Source organism: Strix aluco, chromosome 2 (assembly GCF_031877795.1).
Source record: "Strix aluco isolate bStrAlu1 chromosome 2, bStrAlu1.hap1, whole genome shotgun sequence".
In the NCBI taxonomy this organism is placed as follows: domain Eukaryota; kingdom Metazoa; phylum Chordata; class Aves; order Strigiformes; family Strigidae; genus Strix; species Strix aluco.
Genome location: NC_133932.1, coordinates 49,591,466 through 49,618,914, shown reverse-complemented (window position 1 = coordinate 49,618,914; position 27,449 = coordinate 49,591,466). Strand labels below are relative to the sequence as shown.

Below are 27,449 nucleotides of genomic sequence, written 5' to 3'. Positions count from 1 at the left end.
CTACCCACCATGAAGGACATCACAGCTACAGGGAAAGTCTGCTCAGACTTGTGGTGGTTAACATGGTCTTGGCCTCAGCAACATCCTTACAGAAGGTCCTGGTACTCTCTACACAACTAGAGCAGCACAGAAGGAGTTAAATGCTGATGTTGGTGGGTCAGGCCTGCACGTTTTGCAAGGAAAATGTGCAATAAAACAGCCTGCAATTTGCTAAGGCTCTCAACTTTAGCAAACTCAGTATTTCACTTTTGAAAAATACTGCAACCCGAGACTATTAGGGCCATTGCCTTACCATCTTTTAGATTTCTTGCTTCTTCTCTGTTGACTAAAATGGATTCAGAAAAGGTTGCAAGAGTTTTCTATATTTTTTCAAGAAGAGGGTAATTTTTCTGCCCTTCTGATGCTCAAAAATAACTGAATGCAGTTCAGGTCAGAGCGCAGGCATGGCAAATTTCAGAAGGATGCAAGACAACCTACAAAGGAGGCTGCACTAAGAGCTGCTAGACCAAACAATAAACTGTAATAACCTGCAGGCCCTAAAATTAGAGGGCCTTCCCTGACTGACAGAAACTCAGAGAAAGAGAAAACCACTGTCAGTCTCTGCCATTGCTTCCCACTCTCAGATTTGCTGAGGATTTGATGGGGGAAAGAGGGAGGGGAAAAGAGGGCAAATTAATTAATGCCAGCTACCTTATTCCTGCTATGCTGACAATCTCTACACTTAGGATGTGCAGCTGTGGCCTGTCCTTTTCTCTGAGCGAGTGCTGGTCCCCTGCGGCTGCCAGCTGCCAGGCTCCGCCACATCCCTCACAGGTGGCACCCCTGGTCACCTTGCCCTTCTGCCTTCTGTACCTGAAGTTTATCTGTCGAGAGAGTAATTTAGCAATCCCGAGCACGACAGTGTCCCCAGACATGGTTGGACTGTTTCTCTCTCTTTTATGTTCACCCAGATCACTTGAAAGTGGAGGTCCAGGCCTTCTGAGTTTGCTTACTTGTTAGAGAGGCCAAATGACAGATGCACATGGCACAGATGCAAGTCACAACACACCCGAGTTACCAGCAAAGGATGTAAGGGAATAATACTGCTGTTTTAGTGCATGTTTCCTTTTTTTTTCAATGAGTGTGCTATTAATATTTCAGTCACCAGAACTTTTGTTGTTGCTTAGATCAACTAGGAAAGGGACGGAGGTGAGGAGCCGCTGTTGTTCTGGCTGCTACTGTGCGAGATGAACTGATGAATAACGTGTGTGATTTCTCTTTCCCTTGTAGTTGCACTCTGCTGTGACCAGGATCCAAGTTCAAAGACCTGGTTTCAATTACACGTTTGCCCATATATGTATCCTGAACAATGACAAGACATGCATAGTGGACGACATAGTGCATGTACTGGAGGAATTAAAGGCTGCTCGTTCTTCTAATCGAACTAATTTTGCAATCACTTATCCGATTACTCACTTAAAGGATGGCAGGGAAGTGTATAACGGGCATCAGCTTGGTGGGGTTACTGTGCACAGCAAAGACCGGGTGAAGTCTGCAGAAGCCATTCAGCTCACCTACTACTTGCAGGCAATCAACTCCTTGAATGACATGGTGGCAGAGAAGTGGGAATCCATTTTTTGTGACACTGTTGAACTTTTCCAGAAATCCAACAGGAAAGTCAAAATGTATCCTTTCACTTCTTCTTCGCTGAAGGAGGATTTCCAGAAGACAAGCAGGGTGTCAGAACGCTACCTGATCACAAGCTTGGTCCTTGTGGTCACCTTGGCCATTCTCTGCTGCTCCATGCAGGATTGTGTCCGCAGCAAACCCTGGCTTGGCCTGCTGGGATTGCTGACCGTGACCCTTGCCACCCTGACTGCAGCTGGGATCATCAATCTCACTGGTGGGAAATACAATTCCACCTTCCTGGGAATCCCCTTCGTCATGTTAGGTAACTATCTCCTATCTCCTCTCTCTTTTGTGTGTTTGTGCCTCCCTGACGCATTTCCCAGCAAGCAGAGAAGCATCACTGCATGGCTCTTGGTGCCTCCTCACTGCAACACTGCCCCATACCAAATCCACACAGCCTCTTTTCCTAAACTGTTTGTACCATGCCGGGATATTAAAATCATGCCTGGCGCTCCGGTGTGGCATAGCGCCCTGCTGTGGGACGTGGTGCCCACGTGGCAGCAAGGAACACGGGTGTGCAGAGGGTGAGCCTAGCTGCTGCTTTTCTGTGGATGTTTGATGCTGGTTCTGGTGGCCAGCATTGGAGGGAAACCTTTGCAGAGGTCCCTGTGCCGCAACGACAGCAACAGCAGTGACAGCAAATCAAAGGGGCTGCGCGCATTGGGCATTTAGAGAGCGCTGTCTCGTTCGGAGAGCAGAGCGGTGCTGTCCTGGCTTGGCAGGCGCCCATCCGTGGGATAAGGGCAGTGGTCAGTTCTGGGTTGTGTTCATCCTGAAGCCCCTGTGTTGGCTGAGTGAGCATAGGGAGGGTTTCACAGCCCTCGGTGGGGAGAGCTTTGCCTCCCCCTGTCAGGGACGGACCCGTCCAGTTAGCGCCGGCGCATCCCGCAGCCGACAGCCACGGAGGGAAGCAGCATTGGCCGCTCCCTCCTCTGGTGCCAGGAGAGGCATCTTCATCTCCCAGGTTTTCGTACTGCCTTCACTCTACTGTGGGGTATGGGGTCATTTTGTTTTGTTTGTTTTCCTCGAGGGCAGGGAAGAGGAGAGAAGGGCAGTCAGCTTGCTCCTGACCCAAAATCAGTGCCCTCTCCTGTTGGCACCAGGGCATTTCTGGGGATGCTGCGTGTTGTATCCAAACAGGCAGGAGGACTTCACAGGAGACAAAACGAGAGCTCTGGAGAGTTCACAGCCTCTTTGTTTGTGTTTGGTTCATAACCAGTGTGAAAAGCTTTGTGCGCTGTAGGTGTTTAATACATCCTCGTTCGTGCCATTATTCATTCGTGGAGAATAATACATGTATTGATTTGATCACAGCTTCCCCAGATGAAAATCAGTGCTCAGTGATACTTCAGGTTTCAAGCATAAGAGTGTCTCCACTGACTTAGTCACATCATGTAGTGATATGACACATTTCAGCACAACTATTTTTATATCCAGCGCCAGGTTCCTATGCCATGCCCGTACGGTAGCTGTGGTATTGTTGCACTTTAATTAAAGACCATGCTTCAGTGCATCGCACTACCAGTTAATGTACAGAATATATTCAGTGACAAAAAGAATTCAGCTACATTACATCGGCACTTAATTTTCAGGTGACATCCATGAAAATTAAACTGTATCATAATCTAGAGGAAATGCAGCATGGGAAGGTCAGAGTCAAAAGGCTAGCTTTCTGACCTGAGTCGTTGGTTTCTTCTGTGGGTTTTTATGCCTGTGCATGTATTACAAAATTCAGTAGTGTGTATTCCATATGATATTACATAGGAGGGGATTTCCACATGTGTTGCAAGAGTAGTAGAAAAGCAGTCTGAAGTCCAGCCATGTGAAAGTACCCGGGGAAGGTGACTCAAAAGTATGAAATGTTAGCTCTGTGTGGGGATCAAAGCCTCTGCTTGCTGGCACAACCTTTCAGATCTTTAATTCACTAATAGTGACTGCGCTGAGACTTGGAATCCTTGAAGACTTACAGATAACTATGAAAAGTTTCACACTCCTATTTTAGTGCTCCTTTAACTGCTGAGCTGTATAGCCAACTCTGCTTTGCTTTGCTTTTTTTTTCCTGGGTTTTTTTTTTTTGGTCTTGCTTAGTTGAAGTATTCCAGTCTTAAAAGGAGTAAGTTTCAAATATGCTGCTCAGCTCTCACTGTGAACGAGTCAAGACAGAGCAGCCAAGTTTGCTTGAATCTCGCCTGCTTCTCCAGCTGCATAAAGTCTCCCAAGGGACAGGAATATCACAGGTGAACAGAAGGCACTAAAGACATTTTGGAGTTTTTAATGAGAACCGTTTTAAACCAGCAGATAGCTAGAAAGGCAGGGTTTCCTTTTTTTTCCTGCAGTACAACAGAAAGATTCAGCATGCATTTCAAAATTTATTTCATGTCTGTATGATGTTTTGCTTATAAAAGATGGTTTAACTCAAGGTAATTCAATAGTGGCTAGAGACACAAACCACCCTCCACTATAGACCACTCAACTGCTTCTACTTAATTTCAGTGACCATCAGATTAGATCATAGATTAACTGACCTTTAGAAAGCTAAGGAATTTCTGGCTAACAGGGTAGCCCCATAGCTGTTACTCATAATCTCATGGCTAAAAGCAAAAATTAGGTAGAAAAAATGATTACACTGGACACATTTCAGGCAAGGCCCTTTACTGGTATAAATAATTAATGAAGTTTTCCCAGTTTATAGCAGCTGAGGATTTTTAACTTTTCGTCAGCATTGCAGAGCCAGAGAGGGGACACTCTCCAGACATCATCTGCCCTCTGCCACAGGACAAGATTATGTCTTTCCTAACAGATACTTCTCACCCTGCACTTTGTCTCTTCCTTGGGCTGCTTCCCCCTGCTTTTTGCTGCACTACGGCTACAGCATTTGCATCCTGTCTAACCTGAATTCCCCTTTTGCAACTCAGCTGTCCTCATTATTTATCCATTGCATCTGGAAAACAATTTCTTTTCTTTTTCTCTGCATATTTGGGACCACTCTCACTTGCCCAGTCCTCTTCCTTTTCATCACAGGTTTCCTCAGACTATGCTTACCAGACTTCCAGCAATCTTCTTGCTTTGCTTTTGGCCACTCCACATCTTCTGTGGAGTGTGGTGCCTAAATCCAGGCACAGGATTCAGGCTGAGGCTTTCAGCAGCAAGTAGAGTAGGAGGATGATTTCACACATCTTGCATATGGCACTCCTGTTCATACATCCCCATATGACATTCATTTTTTTTCTCAGCAGTATGAAATGGTTGGCATTTGGTTGGTGGCACATGGTAATTCACAGATCCTTCGTGTCACTTTCTACCCTGTTTGCACAATCAGTTATTCCAACCAACATGTAGAAGGTTACCCTTGTCCTTGCTGAATTATAGCTTGTTTATCTCACACCGTTTCTCCTGTTAAGTTCATCTTGATACTATCACTGCCCTTCCAAGATACATTACCTATAGTCAGCAATGTTTTGCAATTAGCTGTTTATTCATATTCTCAAGAATTACTTTCCGAGTAGTTTAAATACTTTGTCCAGTCACAATCCCATTCTAATAATTTAGGCAATATGTCTGCAAAATACTCCATTCAATGTGTTCTTTAATACTAGATTTCATTCATCCTGTTTTCTCTGACATCCCTTCAGCATCGGCCATTTCCAAGAACAAACAAGATATAGTGAAGGGCACCAGCCTCTGTAGGTGTTGAATCCTTAGGTTTTGCATCAGTAGGACAATTTTAAGTTATTAAATTACCATGGCTTACTAAGTTGCAGTCTTTAAGATCAGACTGTGTAAGTGTAGGCAGGAACATCTTTTGCCTACCCCACCTGTTAAATATGACATACTGGTTTGAACACTTCATGCTTTGGTTTTAATCACCTTCATGGTAGTTTATTCTAATTTATTTCACTCTTTAATTAAGGCAGATTACTGTAACCCCTCTCACAAAAGGTAACTCATTAAGTCAGAATCATGCAGTCATCAATGACTGTACATAGCCTGAGTATGTCACTACTGTGATGTTTTAATGTTGGGGCAGGTTTCTTTTTAGCCCTCTCTGGTTGCTAACTAAATGGCAAAAATTGAAGCTAGGAGAGATGTTGCCAGAGATGACCTTCCCCAGCAGATCCCAAAAGAGCAGGGGTCCCCTTTGGTCACCGGAGGTCCATCTGTGAGGGCAAGGCAGGAGGCAGTGCCTGAGGCTGGCCTGAGCCCCCGTGAAGGGGCTGCGCTGGGGCGAGCTCGCAGAAGAGGGCAGGCTGGCTGCAGCCGCTCTTTTCTCTAGGGATATCTTGTCAAGTCAAACTGGGAACTTTTCTTCTTCAGCTCTGGATTTATACAGGTACTTCTAACGTGAAAGTGAAGCCTAAAACCTGTGAAACTTGGCAGGCTCCCACCATTCATTTGGGCATATTTTGAATTAGCATATGTCTCTGTGGTTTTTAAAACTATTATCCGCATTTATCAGTGTGTAAACAAGGAATTTAAGGACAAGATTACTTACATGTCTAGTTCATGTGGACTACTTTGCTGAACTAAGGCTATTCATTTTTGACCCTAAGAACCAAAAAATTAAATTCTTCAATTTGGTTGAATTTAAAATAAGTTGATTTATATTGTTAGCTGAAAAGCAGAATTATAATTCTGATTTCCTGTTGCCTGCTGCATTGAAAACTACAGATGTTTGGTCTGGCACAGATGCTAACACATTCATCATAAGTTTCCCTTGCGCATTAAATGCTGTTTAATAACTGCCAATCCTTTAAAAATACCAGTTTCCTCAAAAAACCCCAGTGTGTTACCAAACATACCATTGGACAACAAGCAGCACTGGCTGAACAAGTTTTTGGCGTGATTTTTTTTACTTCCCAGAGGTGGAGCACAACATTTAACTTAGGAACTCAAAAGAAAATTGCAACATTGCCCTTTGCACTGAAGAGAAAACTAGCAATCTGTTTCCTATTCCTTCAGAAACTCCTACAGCTTATTCAGGGAGAGGCGGCTCTCTTCAGCTGCCAAGTTCGTGAAAAGCATCAGCTCTGTGAAATTGTGGTGGAATGCCAGGCGCTGCCAGATATGGGCAGGGACGCAGGGATGGCTCCACGGGCTTATATTTAGCGTCTGATGCTGGCAGGGGAAAACCAGTTAGCAGTAACAAGAGCGGCTTGAGCTTGCAGCTTGCTGTAAACGGAAACGATAGCCAGCTTTGTGTGAAACTCAGCAAAACAGGGACGAATGCAAATACCTCTTCTTACTGCCTCCCTCCATCTTCCCATCACATCCCACCCTGTCAGTATGCCCTTTCTGGGAAGAGGGAAGGAGAATACGGTCAACGGAGCAGGTCCAGGGAGGGACGACTGGGAAGGAGCAGGTGGAAGTGTTGAGCAGGACCCAGACAGGGTCCTCCTGAGGTTCAGTCATGGGTGGGGGGAAAGTCAAGGGAGAAGGAGACTGCACAGGGCTGCATCTGGCAGGAGGGGGCACAGGAGTAGGAGAGGTGCAGAATGCTTTGGGAGGTACCCAGGGGTACCAGGGCTCATAGGAGCACCTCACAGATGCAGAGAAGCCAATCGCTTCTCAGAAACACAAATTTGGTGGATGCACACCTTCCACATGGCTTGCCTGTGGGAAAGCTGTGCTGGGGGAGGAGTGAGCTGAGATATCTGTACAGGGGCTTTACGGATGCAAAAAGTTGGAGGAGCAAAGATGGGATCTGAGGTCAGAGATAGTTGGGAAAGGTGGTCAGAAGAAAAACGTTAGGAAACAGAAGAGGGGAGGTCAGTGTGTTTGATGATGGGAGTGAAAAGCACGGGAGGGCAAGTGAAAGGATTGCTGAAGGTTAGGGACCATGAAGGCAACAGGTAGCTAAACCAAGGAGGGCATCTAACAACCAGCATGAAAATCCTGAGAGGACAAGGGTACTCAGGCCAGCACGTGCCAGCACACGTGGCTTGCTGGAGCTGCGCCTCGGTGCCAGTAAGGCATCTAGCCTTGCTCCTTCTTCAGTCTTCTGGAAGAACATGCTGGTAGGGAATTGCAACATATGCCAAATTTGTACACCCTAAAAGCATTCATTATCCTCCCTGTCAAGCACCCAAGTGTTTGCTATATTCAATAAAACTGAAGTGTCAACACTGGTTACATATAGAGAGTTTCAAAGAGAGAGAACCAGCCCCTGTGCAGGTCTCCCTGGTGCCCTTCAGTCCACACACAAAGGTAACACACACACACAAATGTTTGACTTTGTATAGTACTTTTCCACCGATTTTCCTGTTGTCAGTTAATAAAAATGTGAAGCTTACAGAGTCTCTCTTGTTTTTATTCCCCAAGCTAAGCTTTCTCACTCTACCTGTCCGGCTGCCCCTCTGCCATCCCCTCGTGCCAGGAAGAAGCACGTTCTCCCTCAGCTGACTGCCTCAGCTTGCTGCCCCCCTGCCCCTTTCTCCCATCTCATCCATCTCATTTGCCATCTCCAGCAGCCTTCTCCAGCAGGTCTCACCCGTCTCCCTGCTCCAGGCCATAGCATCTCCTTCCTGATGCCTGCACAGCTCTCAGCATCTTTTGGTCTCCCTAAGCTTCTTTCATCTTTTCTCCTGTTTTCCCCACTCCCTCTGCCATTTTTTTTTTTTTTTAATTTTTCTTCTCTCCCATCCTTCCCTCTCCTTGGCCACAGCCGGGCCCATTGTTCCTACCCTTTTCCCTATATTCTTGAATAAGTTCCATGGCTCCCAGACAGGTCCCCACCATACCCTGCAGTCGTATCTCAGCTGCTTCAGATTTCCCAGTGATTTCCACCATCCATCCTTTGCTTTTTTCATGCTGCCAAAGGACTCCAAGAGTGTCCTGGAAGTACACTTAGTTTTTTGTCACTCCATCTGCTCAGCTTTCCCAGTTCAACCCTGCACAGCTCAGTTATATTCCTAAAACATTTTGTGTTTTGTTCCTTTCATTCCCCTTCTAAGAAATAAATCAAATTATCTGGTTTTATCTACCCTGAGCAGAATCACAGGCATTCTGGGGATTCTGCCTAGTCAGAACCTAGTCTATTCTCCTCAGTCCCTCAGTCTCTTCCTGAGCTCTCTAAGCAGCTATGCATCTTCTGCAGTCCCTCAGGCATCACCAGGCATTTCTGTTCCTCATGGGGAAGAGCAGAAGTAGGCCTCCAGGCCACCCCTTCTCATTCAACACTCACCAAAGTCAGTGTTTTTCACCCAAAGGATAGGCGATTAACCACCTCCTGCACCTGCTGGTCTCCCTCTCTCCAGTTCTCCTCCTGAAGGATGATGCCCCAAGCACCTTGAGGAACCCAAACACCAAGAAGCCACTAACGCCTGGGAAGAAAATAGGCTTAAAATACAAATGGTGCAGAGTATTTTAGACGCTTGCACCAACCCTTTCCCATGTAGTGCAAAAGCAGCAAGTAGGGCGTGCAGCCGGCCACGTGTGATGGTGACACAGCCAACATGTGTCCCCTCACCACCACAAACCCTGGTGAAATCCTTGAACTCTTACATGCTTCTTGGCTTCAGAAGAGTGTCGATGACTCAGTAATTATAATGCTTTTTGGAAAAGAGGAGCTGTATCTGTAGAAAGTCAGTCCAGAGAACAGTTTAATATTGAAACCAAGTACTGTACAATCATTGAGTAAGATCAGGCATTGCCTCTTGGCTGGTGATGCTCCAATATGCACTTATTTCATATGAAAAATGTGTTACAGGGGATGCAGTGCATTTAATGAGCATTCATTTATGCAAACAGTAGCAGAAAGATGTGATACTTTTACTGTCTTCATTCTTTTAACTGCAAAGAAGTCAGTGCGTGCAATGGTTTAATGGAAGGGCTTGTCAAGAGAAGTCTCAGTCAAAGGCACTGGAAGTTTGGCTCTGACATCCTGATTTTCTTCAAGTAGTGAAGTCCCTCAAGAGAAACTTCCACATATATAAAAATATATTGGAAGTTCACAGGTTAGAGAAAATAAACCTTTTATTATCTCTATATATATGTAGGAAATATATATGTTTGTGGTATACTTTGCATACTGGACATGGATGGTCAATGGAGACCTGTGGAAGGTCAGCAGGAAATGATATGACTTTTTTCATTTTAGGTCTTTCTGTGAGAGACATGATGCACATTTTGTGCACCTAATAAGTGACATTCCCCAAATAGGCAATAGCCGGGAGGCCCGTGTGGCAGGGTGGGCACCTGCCATTTTCAGGTCATGAGACCTCGGTGTTCTGGCAGAGATGGATTAAGTTAAATCAGAATAAATTAAGTCTGGGTGCTTGGTGGAAAGCCCAAGCTGAGTTACAAACTTGCAATGATTTTTTTTTTTTTTTGGTCGGTAAAAATAATAGGTCTTAACGTGCTTTAACTGAACCTTTGCAACTTTTTGAAGATTGTGTTTCACATATGGTTGATCTATATGAGTAAGACTAATGACAAACATTGCTTAAACAGGAGAATTTAAGGGTATGCCTGCAATGTTTTGGTTGCAGCTTTCTCACCAGAAAAGGGGAACTTGAAGTGTGGTAAACTAATCCATATTCCACTAGGAAAACACTTCTAGAAGCAATTGATATTTCAGCTTGTGAGTTTAGAAATTTAAAGCAGATTTAAAACATGACTTTGCCCTAGATATACTCACTGTGTCTTACTCTGTCTTCAGGAACTGTCATGTACTATATGTCACTTGGCTATTCTGTAACCCGGTAAACATTAACCTTGCCCGTATGGTTGCAGGTAGCTTTCATTTACCTTTAAGTAATCTTTTTTTACAAAAACTCACTTCATGGGGAAAATCAGTTTGCAATTTTGTCTGCTGATAGGAATCTAAGCATGTCATATGTGAGACGAGCCCAGTAGTACTTAACATATAACTCTATATCTACCCACCTCCTTGGCCAGTGAGGCTTGAGGTACATACATCACGGGGGAAATCTGTCTTGCTGGCCACATGTGTCATTCCTTCGCTATTCTGGCTTCCTGTCCTGTGTGGCTCCCTGGGTGCAGAGGGTAGCCCTGGCTCCCCCCATGCACCCCAGGGCCTGTGCCCCGTGCCAGCAGCGGGGGTGGGCAGCCGCAGCCCTGTGCCCTCCTCTTCTTGTGATCCTTCATGCAGCAAAACGAAGCCTTTCTCCCTGTCTCTTCAAATAACAGCTTAGGCGGGGCGCTGTGCTTCCGGGGGGATTTTCTGATGTTTCCAAGTTAAAAATGGAAAAACAGGCATCTCTGGGGGGAGCAGGGGACTCCTGGGCAGGGAGACTCTTCGAAGGCCAGCAGGAGTTAGAAGCTCCCCTGCTGTTTGACCCAGAACCACGGGCTTGCACGTACGTAGGTTTGGCTCGAATGCTTTCGGTTTGGATCTGCACAAAGTCTGGGTAGTCTGTAGATGAGCGCGCCGTGCAGACATAAATATTCCAGCAGCTAAAATCAGATTTAGCTAACACTCAGCTCCTTCTGTTGCACTGAACGAAATATGACTTTTAACTTTTGCCAGGTCTTCCACAAAAACAGAGGAAAGCAAGTCGCACATTTAAGCAGAGTTGACAGCCCACTATTTAAACACAAAAACAAGCCTTTACTGATTCTTAAGTGGAATTAAATATTAGTTTTATATATAAAAGTGGATTTTGAACTATAACTTGCTTTGCTTATCTTTCTCAAAATAAAAGAGCCACTCAAGTTTTCTCTCCAATGTTTTTCTGGTTATGAAATGTGCTTATCTGACTTTCTTGCTATCACTATAACAAGAAAATCTCAGATATTACATTGGTTTAATACTAAAAAAAAGTGATCCAAGAAGAAAATCAAGCATCTTCCCAAAGCCTAAATCAGTAATTTTTACTCTATTGAAATCAATGGGACTATTCAAGATTAACCACATATGTGCTGAATTACTCATATAAGCATTATAATAAGAGGCTATTAATTTGAATTGAATTTGGTATGGCTTAAAAAAAAATTGAAAATGCAATATTAAATGAGAAGATGCTTTTTTATAATGAATAGGTTTAAAATACACATATTCCAAAAATAAAAAGTGACGAACCATGTTACTGCCATTGCTGATTAGGGATTGTGGTGAAGTCTAGGATTATAAATACTGAAGCATTGTTCAATTCTACTTATTTAAAATACTTCTCATACTCTTTGCTTCTTTTCCCCTTACATAGGTAGAAAAATGACAGGAATGTCTACATGTGTCTTGTGTATATGTATGTATTTCTTCAGAGCTAGGGATTTATATGTAGAATGATTTTCATTTCAGTAGTAATATGCAGATCATGCTCTTAAAATTAGCTTGTGATTTGTACTGTTTTCTAAAACATCGGCTTGCTTGGTGCAAGCATCATCATTATTGCTTGTTTGCCACGACAAAAGATAGTACTGAGGAGTTTATAATTGGGATGCATCATGTACCCCAAGCATTGCTGACTATGTCCCAACCATTTAAGGTGAGACTAAGAGCGTGAGGGTGATTGCTTTGTGTCAGTGCATTCTTTGTGCAAATGTGTACTTTTTAGTATAACTCAGAAGTGGCTAAACCTGACCAAACAGGCTGTTTCACAGGGGAACAGAGAGCTAATCCTGTGCTGCATTTCCAAAAGTTAAGTTTAGAAACATAGAAAATGTAGGATATTATGGCAGACATTCATTGCCAGAAGACTGGGATCAAAATTACTCCCGCAGCAGATTCATATGAGTCTTATGAGGAACCTATCCGCTTTTTAAGTTGTGCTTGGCAGCACTACACGAGACCTTGTGCTGGATTTCCAGACGCACCCTGTTTTCCTGCCTGTGCATTAAGCAATTTGAGTGCAGGCTTAACGGCCCAGAGAGTCATTCTGCAGGATCTACGACTAAAAATAACACTGTGGTCTCCTAGCATGAAGCACTGAACACCAGTTGAAGACTTCTTCTCTGCATGCACCAACCAATACAGTGTGTTGTATGGGGACACTTTCTCTTCAGCAGTGCGCTTCTGTGGGCACAGCCGCCCACAGCTGTGAAACACAGCAGATACTGGGAACATATTATTAAACATTTCAGTTTCTCTTATTTTGTTGCCAAGTAGACACAGCACAAAACACAACTCTCTCTGGAGACTGAGGCAGATTTTTATCCGGTGTGAATGCACCAAGACTCTTGAGGTTTTGATTCTGGTACTAAGTTGAGGAATACATGGGCATGCCTGGGGCTTCCTGGCTGGGATGGCCAGTGCTGTTGTAACCAGGTTGGAGAGATCAGCCTGGCAATTGAGGGTGAATGGCTAATATTCAAATGTAAAGCAATCCCAGAGATTGATCTGCTGGTATCATGCCTAGACATCTAACAGACCGAGATACCCTATTTCAGTACATGTCTCATTTAGGAAGATCCCAAGTCAGCTGTTAACATCTGCAGGCATAGTACACCTTAGTGAAATATATGTAAAATTTAGTAGTCTTTAAAACAATAATTGCAAACGCTGAACCTACCTGACAGCATTGTCATCATATTTTTGAGGTATGTTGTCATACTTGTAATTCAGTTACAATACAGACATGTAGGGTCTGTGTGACAGGAAGAAAGCATTGCAATATGTACAGCCTATGCTTATACCAGAACATCCCATCCCGTATTGTTCTTCATGTGTTCTTCTTAATCCAGGTACCATGCCCGCACGTAGTGTTCAGGCTTACTTGCCCTTTGAACTTGTGCTTGGAGGTATGAAATGAAGTCAGGCAACAGTTTGTTGCAACAGCATGCTAACGATAATTTAACTGTTGGGCTCAACCCATGCCACTATATTGCTATAAACTCAGTGAAAACTGTTGTAGGCTCAGTCCTAATTCTGTCTGCATGCTGAAGGATCTCGATAGCTGTAGTACTTTATTGTTTTAGTGAGAACAGGGTATGAAGCCAGATGCTTACTTCAACTGGATGCAAATTCTCTTGCTCTGCCTGCATATTCAGTAGCACTTTGAACCTGCTATATGTTCCAAGTTAAAATTGTGCCTGCTGGGACAGGCCACATGAGGCAGGTCACGTATTTAGTCAACAACTGGTTGATTGCAACTCCTGTGACAAAGGGAGTCTGGATTAGCAGTTTCACTTGGCTTTTCAGAAGATGGGAGCTGATGAGCTCACTGATCTAGCTGGAAAAAATAAGTCAGCAGGGGGAAATTATCTCAGCCTCTTTGTTGACATTACTGTGGAAAGCAATCCCAGAGTTGAGCAGTGTACATTGTTATTTTTAATATTGTCAGCTAGGAAAATTCATTGCACCTTCATTATATCATATGTTATTACAGGTATAGTTTTGGAAAGGGCAATTCCTGTGGTGTGATTCTGATCCCCCATGTACTAATTTTGCACAAGTGCAGTTCTTGAGACCTTGCCTGCATTGGCAGCAAGCTAGGATATGAATTTATAGCATCCTAGCTATTTCATGTTAATTCGTCCAGTGTTTGTCTCTGCGGATGATATTTCACTCCACATTGAAAGTGAATTAAGCTGTCCTTCACAGATTTCCACAAAGAAAGCTGGTGCAACATAGCTAGCCCTCTGTAAATTCACACACTTTTTCACAGCACACTAAATTCCTCTTGCAGACAAGTGCTCCTATTCAGTGGGATGATTTCAGGCTTAAATCAACCTAAGAGAGACAGCATTCGTCCAGCTGAACCAATAGTGGTACAAGGATGCAGCCATTGCAATGCAAGCAAAAACCTTAAATCAAAACCCAGACTTAACGTCAGTAACACTGTCAGAGCATGCTTCCACTTCAAGTTTTTGCCTACCCAGTTTATGAGGCTCCTGTACATCCTACCATGACTCATTCTCAATTTCTGCCAGTCTTTTGTGCCATCAGTGTCAGGAAAAGATTTTCAATTAAGAAGTAACCCTCAGAAAAAAAGGTTGCTGATGTTTCTAATCCTAACCATTCCTTTAGTCCAATTTAAACTAGAAACAGGTGAATTAGTAGTAATGAGGGAGCAACAGACTTTGGTAGGGGAGGGGAACCAGTGCCTGAGAAGGGAGAAACGCCTCCTTAACCCATCTTTGCTGCTAGAGAAGTTTTCCCCCTTAAGAAGACAGGTTGGTACTTTATTAGTCTTAATTCTGGCAGTTAATGGGCAACATACACACTGGTGCAGCATTCAGCCTCACTGAGGTGGAGATCAATCATTATCAGCGTTTTGTGTGCCACTGCGTTAAAACGGGATGAATAAAATTAATTACCCCTAAAATGGAACCTTCCACACAGAAGGCTGGAACTTCTCAACCTCTAAGTGGTACTTTATTCACAAAGATTTTACTCAAGTATCAAACACACACAGAGGCGTACAGGCTTCGGAACAGCAAGAACAAAAAAATAAGACCCACAGTGTACTATTATTCTCTACTTTCATAGATGGGTCGAACTGCAAGAGGAACCAAAACCTTTTTCGCAGTCATTCCCCTTACTTTCTCTTACAGAAATCGTCTATTTGAATACCCAAACCTCATCTTATCACGATAAGATCAAAACCTCACATGACTTTAGTGTAAAACTGAACATATTCCTTAATCTTTAAACAACAAAAGCAGATGACAGCTTTTGTTTTAGGGAAGCAATTAAGCCAAGCAAATAGAGAGCTAGTCTGTGACTCCTGTGGCCAGGAGGTCACTTCACTGCCCTCCCACAGGCTCTGGAGCTGATTTAAATCCCTTCACCCCTCTCTGCTTCAGTCTTGCCATTTGCCAGGCAGGAGTGGAGCCATCTTTAAGCCTAGGCTACCAATGCCCATTTGTAAAGGCCTCTTGCTTGAACACCCACTTAGCAGGGAAAAGGATGCATCTCCTTTTTGAGATTTTAAAATGGTACTAAAAAGAACAGTTTAAGTGCCTGCACATAAGTAGTGTTTAAAATGAGGTAAATAATTTGATAATTTTAAACAACAAAAAATTTTGCCTTAGTTTTCACAACTTCCTACAAGTGCTTTTTTCTCTCATGCATGCTCTGTATTGATTTTGCAGAGCATGTGTAATTGCAAGACTTGATCCTGAAGGAGGCAGATGAAACTTTTTATAGCATTTTCAGACTACTCATAGAAGCGCTGTATTTAAGCTAGGCATAATTTATTGTTTTTATTTCTGGTATTGTTATTAGCTTGTAAAATTAAAGATAGCCCACCTCAGTCCGTAAAAAATTTAAGCTCCTCAGAAATAGCAGTGACTATCTTCTTCATTTTCTTTGGCTACAAAAGCCAGAATTTCTGTCCTCAGTCATCCAAGACATGTGGTAAGAGTATCGCCTATAATGCAAAGTAGTAGAAAAAGAGAATAAGGAAAAAAAGAGTTTGGTCCCCATTTTGTCCAATACCTTTCTCCTATTCCCTTAACATTTTCCTTTGCCCTTTCAGAACCCTTCAGAACCTCTTTTCCTTAAAAAAATCTCATCTTTCCATGTACGCCGTCTTCTTAGCTCATGGTTGTACAGCCTGTCTGTAGGGCACAACCAGTGAATCATAATAGCAAATGTCAACAGGAAAAGATCTCCAGTAGCCCATTAGCTGTTTGAGTTCATATTTATTATTTACTGAATTACTGTGAATAATGAACAAATTGCTCTAAATCAGTACAGATTTATGACTAAATCTCTATTAAAAAGGGAAAATCGGTTCAAGCAATTACAGAATTTATTTGCAAGGAAAAATTTGCCTTCTTCTCATTAATATTATGTAGAGTAGACATAGCACCAGCGAGAGGAATAGAGGTAATTGGTGCAGATGGGTTAGGGATGAAAAAGGTAGACCTATGAAGTGATGGACAAGCGAAAGAAATTCTCACAAAATGCTTCCATTGAGCTATCTGCCCTAATCTCTGTGGGTTAGATTTATAAGAGCATCAGTGAGTTAGACAACGTTGGAGATTGTCACCCAAGTTGAGCTTGTAGTCAGTATTTAGATGAGTACATTAAGTTATACAATTCCCATTCGAGCTAAATAAGGCTAATCTTCAGACTGCCATGCTTAATTCATGCATGAGTTTGGGCTTAATCTTTTTCTCAGAGGATACTGGGTCAGGTCAGTAGTGCCACTGATGCAAAAAGTGTGCAGGTTTGTCATTTAGGCTTGTCTCCCTAAAGGTAAATGAGAATTTTTTAGCTATTATAAAAATGGACAGAGGAATCACAAATTGTACAATTGAAGGAAAATACCAATTCCTAGCACGCAGATTGTGTAGAAAACAACAAAAGGAACCTATCCTAAAATAGAAGAGTATCTAAATGTTTTTCTGTTGGCTTTGTGGAGCACATGTGGTGACGCCTCTTCGTGCATTTACTTGAGCAGTTCTCTAAATCAGATTCTGTTTTAGGGTAGTCTTGAAAATTATATAACAGAAAATTGTGGGTTTATGTTTTCTACTTAAAGAAAATATGTGGTATCAGGAGTCATGTTATCAGACATTATCCAAAATCTTATACCTGTTAAAAAGTGATGCTCAGCATCATATTTAATTAGCTCTACATTCTTTTTTTCATCACAAAGTCAAAGGCTTTCCAAATTAATGCGGCTATTTGAGTATTTTTAGGCAAGAGCCTATTAACGTTGAAATGATTTTTACAAAAACATGCTATAGCTAAAGCTCACGATGGAAGTAATTTGTAATATTCAATGACCTCATTTTATTCTGTTTTGCTCACTCAAAGCTAATGCATATGATGCCATGTGAAATTCTCAGACGAGCCTGTCTGCAGGACTTATGGGAGCCATAAATGGATTAAACTTCTCACTCCCTGCTTTGGCAAGTGATCAGTTACATTTAAATAAAGGTCAGTCTGTCTTTACAAAGAACACACTGAAAGCAAGCGCAATAGCTTTGCCTACTGAGCCTAGAACATAACTATTTGAAGCATAATTAGCAACGGGGTGCCAGTCACTGATTGTGCTTTTTGCTTGATTTTATGTCTGGGGAGTTCCAGTATTCCCCATTAGCTTTAAGAGGGGGCACGGTGCTAGTTATCAAATTGACAGTCTTGACCTGGCCTCTCAAAGCAGCTGTAAAACATTGTTTGGGAAAATTAAGATGAATGCCAAATGCCATACCAAAACCAGGACTGTAATATTGCTACAAATTGGACATTCGTGGTCCATGCCGTGACTCCAGACAACAATGAGAGCATGGACTTTGTTGCTCTAAAGACCAGGTAACTGTGATAAGGAGATACACCAACTCTCCTATTATCTCATCTTATGAACTCTGTATTTTGAATTCCTTATAAAATACCCCATACCTGTTCTTTTCAGCATTAACAGTGACCAGCTCTGCCATCTGTTAAAATATAGATAGGATATTCCTTGCAAGAAGGGTGGAGTGAATCAGCTATAGCTGCCCCTACAGTAAAAGGTACTGATCACAAAAGGGTTATTTTGTCAAGTTAATTAAATATTTAGCCTACATGAGGCATTTAAGAATAAACATGATAGCAGAATCATAGAATCATAGAATGGTTTGTGTTGGACAGGACCTTAAATATCATCTAGTTCCAATCCCACTAATATATTTTCTGGTTTTCTGGTTCTTTAGAATACCTCATTTGTTTGGGGGTTTCTTGACCAATGTTCATAACCCTTGTGGCGAAATTGATAATCATCTACAGGTGGAGAGAACAGAGCCGATACAGCAATTTTGTTACTCTGCAGACAGCCTGAAATTCTAACAGAGATTTGTGAATTACCTTGACCTGCCTGACTGGAGCATCAGCTTCAGAAATCCAGTGATTGCACTCCAGTGTCATCAGCAACTAATTCAGCACAGATCGTTTTATCTAATGTTATCAGGGAATGGGTAAGAGCAAAACACCATGGACTGGCTTTTGGGAATTTCCAGAGAAAATGCAAAAGCAGACCAGAGAGGTAGGCAGGGGACAGCAAAAACAGCAAAAGAATAAGGAGGAGGAGTAATTAAAAGGCAGCAAAGAGAGTGGGATTAGATGGAAAGAATCTATTAAATAAAGATGAACATGATATGAATTATTATGAGAAAATATTGCAGTCTTACATTTTAGGTGTGATACAAAGACTATATTTTTCCATTCATGTCTGTGTAAAACATCAACCTACTTTTATCTCAGCCACTCTCACCTGATAGCTGGTCGATGGCTGCATTCCCAGCTCAGGTCCTCTATAAGAGAGCAGAGGTCTGTGTCTTCCAAATGTGTCTTGGTTATCAGTCACAAAATAGAAACTGTAAGAGGAAGATGACCAACCAAGGCTTAAGATAAAACCATATACTTTTCCTGATTTGCCTACACTTGGGTGCTAAACACAGGATTTTAGGTCTGCAGGTCTTCATCTCCTTTCATGAATGCTATATCCATTTTAAGAGTTAATTAAATACATTACAAAATGTGGGAACTGCCAAGAAAAATAGAGCTGTATTTGGTTTTAAAAGCCCTTAGATATATTAAAGTAAGAAGACCAATGCCTTGAGCAGTTCCATATCAGTTCTACCATTCTGCATCTCTAAAATTTATTTGTGCTTTTTTTGTTTGTTCCATTTCTAGGATTTCTTTTTCCTGACAGAAAATTTGTATAGGAAGTGGAGAAATCGGTGACTGATTTAATTGACAATTTTCAGCTTATATGAAAGTTTCATTTTTTACAGATTTTCTACAAAGCATCCAACTAATGCTCTGTTTCCAGCATGGGCACTTCAAGGTCATATTTCTTTATTTTCACCACAGGTCAGATTCCATCACCAGGAAAAACTAATTTCAAAGCATCTTCCATCACAGGCACTCCAAAATAATGAAACGAAACAGCCAACCAGAAAAATAATCCTTTTTCTTTAACCCATCAACCCTGCACCAGCGATGCAGAACTCTCCTCATGCTCTGGCAGTAAGGTTTGCTAGTCAGGTAGCAAATGCACTCCTGTGGCTTAGACCTCCATAATCATTTCTCTCTTCTACAGGACATTGACTGCAAGCACTGGTAATGGCCAGCTGTGTCTCCTTTGAATCTTCTAGCATGTCCACGTTATGTTTTTCTGCATGTTGATTTGAGTACTTTAAACACTCACTTTGTTCTCTATTGTAGGTCATGGGTTATATGGGACTTTTGAAATGTTGTCCTCCTGGAGAAAAACTAGAGAAGACCAACATGTTAAAGAGAGGACTGCAGCCGTATTTGCAGACTCCATGCTCTCGTTTTCTCTCACCACTGCCATGTACCTGGTCACTTTTGGAATAGGTGCCAGTCCCTTCACTAACATTGAAGCAGCCAGGATTTTCTGCTGCAATTCCTGTATTGCAATTTTCTTCAACTACCTCTATGTACTCTCCTTTTATGGTTCCAGCCTGGTGTTTACTGGCTACATAGAAAACAACTACCAGCATAGTATCTTCTGCAGAAAGGTACCAAAGCCAGAGGTATTGCAAGAGAAGCCTGCATGGTATAGGTTTCTTCTGACAGCCAAATTCAGCGAGGACACGGCGGATTCAGAGGAAACGAACACTTATGAGAGTCATCTTTTGGTGTGGTTCCTGAAACGCTATTATTGTGACTGGATAACAAACACTTATGTCAAGCCTTTTGTAGTTCTCTTTTACCTTGTTTATATTTCCTTTGCCTTAATGGGCTACCTGCAGGTCAGTGAAGGGTCAGACCTGAGCAACATCGTAGCGACCGCGACACGGACCATTGAGTATACAACTGCCCAGCAGAAGTATTTCAGTAACTACAGCCCAGTGATTGGGTTCTACATCTATGAGTCGATCGAGTACTGGAACACCAGTGTCCAGGAGGATGTGCTGGAGTATACCAAGGGCTTTGTGAGGATATCTTGGTTTGAAAGCTACTTAAATTACCTTAGGAAACTCAACATATCTACTGGATTGCCCAAGAAGAACTTCACTGATATGTTGAGGAACTCCTTCCTGAAGACCCCTCAGTTTGCCCATTTTTCAGAGGATATCATCTTTTCCAAGAAATACAACAACGAAGTCGATGTCGTGGCCTCCAGGATGTTCTTGGTGGCCAAGACAATGGAAACCAAGAGGGAAGAACTTTATGACCTCCTGGAGACCCTGAGGAAGCTCTCTCTCACCTCCAAGGTGAAATTCATCGTTTTCAATCCATCATTTGTGTACATGGATCGTTATGCCTCTTCAGTGGGAGCCCCCTTACAAAACTCCTGCATTAGTGCTTTATTTCTGCTCTTCTTCTCTGCATTCCTGGTGGCAGACTCTCTGATCAACGTCTGGCTCACTCTAACTGTTGCCTCGGTTGAATTTGGAGTTATAGGTTTTATGACCTTGTGGAAAGTGGAACTAGATTGTATTTCTGTGTTGTGCTTAATTTACGGAATTAATTATACAATTGACAACTGTGCTCCACTGTTATCAACCTTTGTCCTGGGCAAAGAGTTCACAAGAACTAAATGGGTGAAAAATGCCCTGGAAGTGCATGGGGTAGCTATTTTGCAGAGCTACCTCTGCTATATTGTTGGTCTGATTCCTCTTGCAGCTGTGCCTTCAAATCTGACCCGTACACTGTTCAGGTGCTTGTTTTTAATAGCATTAGTCACCTTCTTTCACTGCTTTGCCATTTTACCTGTGATACTGACTTTCCTGCCACCGTCCAAGAAGAAGAGGAAAGAGAAGAAGAATCCTGAAAACCGTGAGGAAATAGAGTGTGTTGAAATGGTGGATATGGATAGCACCCGAGTGGTTGACCAAATTACAACAGTCTAACTTGTTTGTTTGTTGCTTTTTTACACTAGGTCTTACTAAGGGAAAAAAAAAAAAAGAAACCAGTACTGACTAAATATCTGGGGAGAGTAAGGGGTTTGGAGGTTTTCTCTCCCCCCTCTAAGATAAATCCAGGAATATTCAAAATGATGGGAGAAATTAAAAATAAGTTTTAAAAAAGAAGCAGGGGACTGTACCTTGCTCAGATCCTGTAACAGGTATTATGAGAGAATTTGCACACACATGCAAAGAGGAGTTGAATTTTAGATGCATGAAGTAAGATCTAATGAGAGAAGTTGGGTTCCTAAGCAGCCATCTGCATCGCCTGTACTGCAGATGCTGCTATTATTGTGGCTAAACCCAATCAGATTGAAAGGTCAACTGTCAAGGCTGAAGTAGCACTAAATGTTCGCTGGATGTAAAGGCTTTACAAACTTTCTGCACAGCAATAACTCAAGTCAGTGAGTCAGCTCTTATAGGTCTTAGCCATCACATTTAATTTTTCTTTTCTCCCCTAATCTAAACATTTATGCAAGACTGTATAACAGATAGCAAACTGTACTGGGAAAGAAGGCAGTACACAGCAACCAAATGCTTTCCAAACACTTTTATGTTATAAATCACTTTTTTTTTCTAAAAAAATCATTCTTTTAAAATGTAAATCATCCCTTGTAACATTTTTAATCATGGTTTTATAGCTGTTTCTTTTTCTTATAAAAACAAAAAGAAAAAAAAAATCCCAGTGACTCTGTCACTCTAGAAAATATGTAATTCTATTTTATACATGTCTCGCTACTAGTTAAACATGTAATCTGCTTTACCAACTGCAATTTTGTTAGCACTCTACTAACACATGTGTGTGGATCTAGCAGCAGACAGAAGATGGTGTACTGAATATTTCAGCACCAAAATCCATGACACAAACCTCAAATACTGAAATGTCATCAAGAAAGTGAATGTTAGGGCTCTTTTAGTGAGAGCCTATTTCAGGCCATTCACTGGTAATGCACACTAAGAGGATTAGTGGGTGGTTTTACATAATGTATAACTTAATCCCTCAATCTTCCTAGAGTACCTGTAAAGCAATAGACCTTGCAGCTATGGGCTCTTCCAAGAGACAGTAGACCATGAGAGTTGCATGGAACAAACTGAAGGCTGGGACTGTGGTTTAGCAGCAGCAAGTTTAACAACATCCCCAAAGAGCCCGTATCTAAGGGGCCTATTGAAAACATCACATCTGAGGGAAGAAAAAAACACCTTTAAAAAAATCACATTACTGAGTCTTTTTGGAGCTGTGAGTTCTAAATCAATAATTCTGTCAGCATCTGTGATGTGGAGTAATACAGATAAAGCAGCATCTCTTTCCTCCTCCACCCCCTCCACCCTTAAGAGCAACAGGCACATTACTGTAAGGTTTTATCATGCGGTTGAACCCCAGTGGGGATACGTAAGCCAATTCTTTAGGTTTTGCTGAGAATATTCCGACTATACATTGCTTGTGAAAACCCAGTTGCAGGAAGCTGGCTGGTGTGTCGGGTGGTCTCATGAATATATGGACTGTTGCTTTGCAGTGCAAGGTGAATGTATTGCAACCGGACTCCTTTTTACAGCTCATCTGGAAAGTAAGAGTACTTGAGAAGTTTTCACAGTTGGCACAGTGTTTGCCTCAATGATGGTATCTGGAGGGTGAAGGGATATTGCAGGAGCCGTGGGGCTTGGAGCACTGGGATGACTGTGGCTGGGGAGGCTGCCTGTGTCACCCGTATGGTGATTAGCACATCTGTGGTCACAGACCCAGGGTATGCGCCACTGCATGAAATTTCTCTTTAGCATCCAATCCCAGTGACCCCACAAACGTCCTGTGCAAAACCTGCAAATGCCGCCTAGTGGATATTCATTTTCAAGCAAAGGGATACCTCTGAAGCTTCCTTCCTAGCAGAAAATAAGATAACCAGATATTTTGCCCTGAAGCAAAATGTTACATACTGACTAGCAAAACAAGTCAGCAGTGCAGCTGGCAACGTTTGCTTTCCCCTGGATAAGTCCCTTCTCTGACCAGAAGGAAAGGAAGCTGTGTCCAGGAATGCACAGGCTCTTTGCTCGAACAAAAAACATTAGCTGCAGTAGCAGCTGGGAAGCTGTAACAACTTCAGCCTTGGCAGAAATCAGGCAGACACCTTGAAGACAGCCAAATGAATGTGAGGTGAGGGGAAAGATCTGTTTCCCCTGTTTTCTTTAGACTCAGGCTTGGGGCTATGTTTTCCAGCCAAAAATCATTTCTTAAATATACTTTCACTGTAGATTTTCTGTGACAGTCATCATGTCATTTAAATATCACCCTGTCTCCTAGCTGTTCAACAGGCAGCTGCAGTGGCTTTTAAACTTCTGAGGGCATTAGCAAATTAGTTGAGAATACAGAGGAATTGCAAACCACTTTTGGCAGCAGCAAGCTACTGGCTTGTGGGACACCTGGAAATGGGAGATGTGTGAAAGAGGTTGTTTGTATACTGCAGAGAGGAATACATGGCAAACACTGATTTTACACCTCTGCTATCCCTGATGCTATCACTTGCAAACACCAGACGCAAAGATGGTTACCATAAACCTCTTCGCATCTAATTGAAATGCATAGATAGGCGCATTTTTAAAGAGATGTCCAAAGACAAGCTTGTAGTTTCAACAGATCTCTCATTAAATCTCAGCATGTGCAGCCTTCAGAGATCTTCCAGGAAAGTGATAAAACCAGTGATAAAATTACTCCTCTATCTCCAAACCTGTCAGAAAAAGGATGTGGAGGCACCCCTATGGCAAAGTGCCATCAGATGTGCTTAGGTGTCCACAGAAGACAGGGTTAGAAGTCATGCAGCCCACCAGCTTGCCCCAAGGCAGACCCAATGACATTTAAATCATTTCTGAAGGAAAGCCTGTGCCCACAGGTAAAGTTGGGCTCAGCCTGACAGGCTGTTCTTAAAAATCTTTTTAAGGGCAGATTCCTCCCCTAGCACTTCCCCCTACCCACCCACCCCGTTCCATGTTACCCCACCAGTAACTCCTACTGGCCACCCCACCAGTAACTCCTACTGGCCACCCCAGGGCTGGGAGGGGGAAGAGGAGCCATGCCCCTCTCCACACAGGGAAGGACAGGCCAGGCACGAGACAGTCTCTGAAGCATCCCCAAACCAGAGGAAACCCAAAACAGAGCCAAAAACAACTTGTGTACGTTTTTCACCATGTTTTACCTCAAGCCATCACTCCACTCCCCAATTCCAGGCTTGGTAAGGTAAAGCCATGAAAATGTCCAAGGTGTGCTTACCCCAGGTCTGTGAGATTTCTGCCTGGATCCTGATGTGTCTGAGAGATGCACCAAATATTCCTTCTCTACAGGTAGCTTGAATACCTCAACATGAACCAGAAATGGCATGTTCTCAAGGTTTCAGACTATGCTAAGCCACTTTGGCCTTCCTCCCCTTTGACTTTTTCCTCTGGAGCAATTATCTTCACCAAAGTCAATTGGCCTCACTGTGCCTGTTGATTAATAGGTGCAGATGGTGTGCTCTGTTCTCAGTCCAAAGCACTCCCAGTGGATAACTGTGCATAAAATTTTACGCTTACTGGTGAACCTCCGTTTTGGAATACTACCTAGGCTTAAGCAGTTTTTTGACATACTCCTAAGTGGCTTTTTAGCCCAGGTATCACTGTGGTTTTGTTTGCAATATAGATGACTCAATTTTTGTATAAATTCAGTGAGTAGAACAGAGTATTATAAGCTGTCAGGCACTGACTAAAATCTAAGCAAAAATTTTAGCTAAGGCTAACAAGACTCTATAGGACTGTGGCTCACTGAGCACATATATCTTCTACAAACATTAAAATTTCTATACAGTAAGGTATGGTGTACAGTATATTTTTACTACAGGGTAAGCATGGGGGAAAAAGAACCAACCTAAGTTTATGTGAGCATCAAGATCAGTCCAGTTTTCTTGAAACATAATTCCTAATGTCTTAGCACAAGTTCATTTTCAATTTACAAGAATTCTAACTAGAGGAAAAATGAAGAGAGAAAAGTTGGTATAGCTGGAATAACTGTGCTATAAAAATTAATTGACAAAGCCAGAATTTTCTGCCCAAAGCTTTAAGTGAAAATGTTCTAGTTAGATTAATATTAGAGCTGTGAAGGTTGAGAAAAACCTGTGTAGCAAAGAAAAAGAGCTTCTTTTCCAAAGAGAAGCAAACGAACTTATCATGGTCAACTGCATGAACCTGGAGGGAAAACAGTACCAAAGTGGCCTGAGGTTATGTTGAGCCACATGAGGATTCCCATCTGCTCTCAGAAGCTTTCTGAGTCAGTGCTGAATTCAGATAAAATGTGTACTTTAAATTGAAAGGTGTACTTTTAAATGCTTTTCTCTAGGCTGACTGTCCTCCTGTGAGCCACCAAAACCCACCTCAGCCAACACCTTTTTTATTCAAAGAGAAAACACAACAGAGTGGTGGCACGACTCAGCAGAGTTTAGGAGAGTCAGAAGGAAGACAGTGACTTCTCTTAAAACAATGAGAAAGCCAGAAACAGCTCTTTAGCAAGTGGGGTTTCTGGAAGAAGAACTGGTTGCCTCAAAACTTAGCCAAGTGGTGTTTCTCCTATTTGTTAACTCTGGAAGCAGATGATAGCATGTTCAAGGAGATGCAGAGAAAGGAAGCAGAGCTAACAGGGGTTAGCCTTGGGTTTGCTGTGGACTCTCAATTGCTGTAGCTACTCTTGCATGGTCAGGAACTGGTGGCAGGATGGGGCCGCAGGAGGGGCAGGGACAGCTCTGCTGCATGGGCATTGGGGATGCCAGACCAGGCACTGTGGCGGGGTCATTTCCCCTGTTTCTGTCCCACAGCCCAGCCCAGCGGCTCTCATGCACTCACAGACAGCTCCTAGCATGCCTCACATTATGGCAGCACTGCTGGGTTTTGCTGAACCAGAGCTTGTGTGGTAAGGCATGAGCCCTTGGGAAGCTACTTTTTGGAAGACCCTGGTCGGAAAGGATTACCCAGAGCCTTTTCCTCGCCTGCCTTCACAGGTGTCAAAACCCCGATCCATATGAATCAAATTGTACAATTAGCTACCTAGGGGCAAAGTATTTCTTCCATGGCTTTATCCTTACATTTATCACTAAAACTACTTGTCATTTATTTTCTTATAAATATTTTTAAATAAGTAAACCTTTCTGGGGTTCACACAGGTCTGATGAGAAAGGGGTGTGGAGAGGAACAACCCCTTCCCCTCCCCAAAGGTGAGCAGCATCTTCTAGCCATGGCCAGGCACCACACCATCGTTGCAGGGCACCCCCAGGGACCCCATCCCAGTGCAGGGGCAGGGGAAACCTTATCCTCCCTTCACCCTCTCCCTAGTGTCATTAGAGAACAGGGAGGAGCTTTAGCTCCAAATTGTGGTGGGGATGGACCCCAAGGGAGCCCTTGTGAAACTCGTCTGCTGTCAGGAAAGCACAAGGGAGAACTTTTGGGGGGCGGTTTTGAGAAAGACATGGCAAAGATATCCCAGGAAGGTATTCGAACACATATTCCTGCCCATGGTGCATAGGTTGGGGTAGAGCAGCTTGCCGCAATGTGCCACCACTTGCCCTGTCATGGTCCAGGCACAGCTTCCTGCCTGGAGAAAGGGCACCTCAGCATCACCTGCGGCTGCCTGGGGCAGCTGCTTCTCAGGCACGAATTGGTCTGATGTTGTTGGCGTTCTGCAAGTCATCACCTTTTTTTAATTTGGGAAAAGGAAAACAAAAATCAGCATAAATAATTCTAGGTTATTTAAGCTCCAAGAAGTCTTAATCTGTGCGTCAAATAAATGGCTTGCAAGATGTCAGGGGTTTTTGTTTGGGCTTTTTTTAACCTATTTTTACTATTTTTGTATTAATTTAGGGAAAAAAATTGTATAATGAATCTCAATGTATAGCATAAGCCTGAAATAAAATGGCTGTCTCTCTCTTTGCTTCCTGTGCTCCCAAACTGCTACAGAAGTCCCATGACATCACCAACCTAATGAACTGATTTACCTGGCCTAACCCAAA

General features: G+C 42.7%; 1 protein-coding gene across 1 annotated transcript in view; it reads left to right on the top strand.

The window, feature by feature from the left end:
* Positions 1–27,365, top strand: part of PTCHD1 (patched domain containing 1) — a 39,794-nt gene extending 12,429 nt beyond the window's left edge. The window contains exons 2-3 of the mRNA XM_074814653.1: positions 1,270–1,930; positions 19,727–27,365. Of these exons, the coding sequence (XP_074670754.1) occupies positions 1,270–1,930; positions 19,727–21,381 (2,316 nt within the window). The 3' untranslated portion in view covers positions 21,382–27,365. The remainder of the gene's footprint in view (positions 1–1,269; positions 1,931–19,726) is intronic.
* The last annotated feature ends 84 nt before the right edge of the window (positions 27,366–27,449 follow it).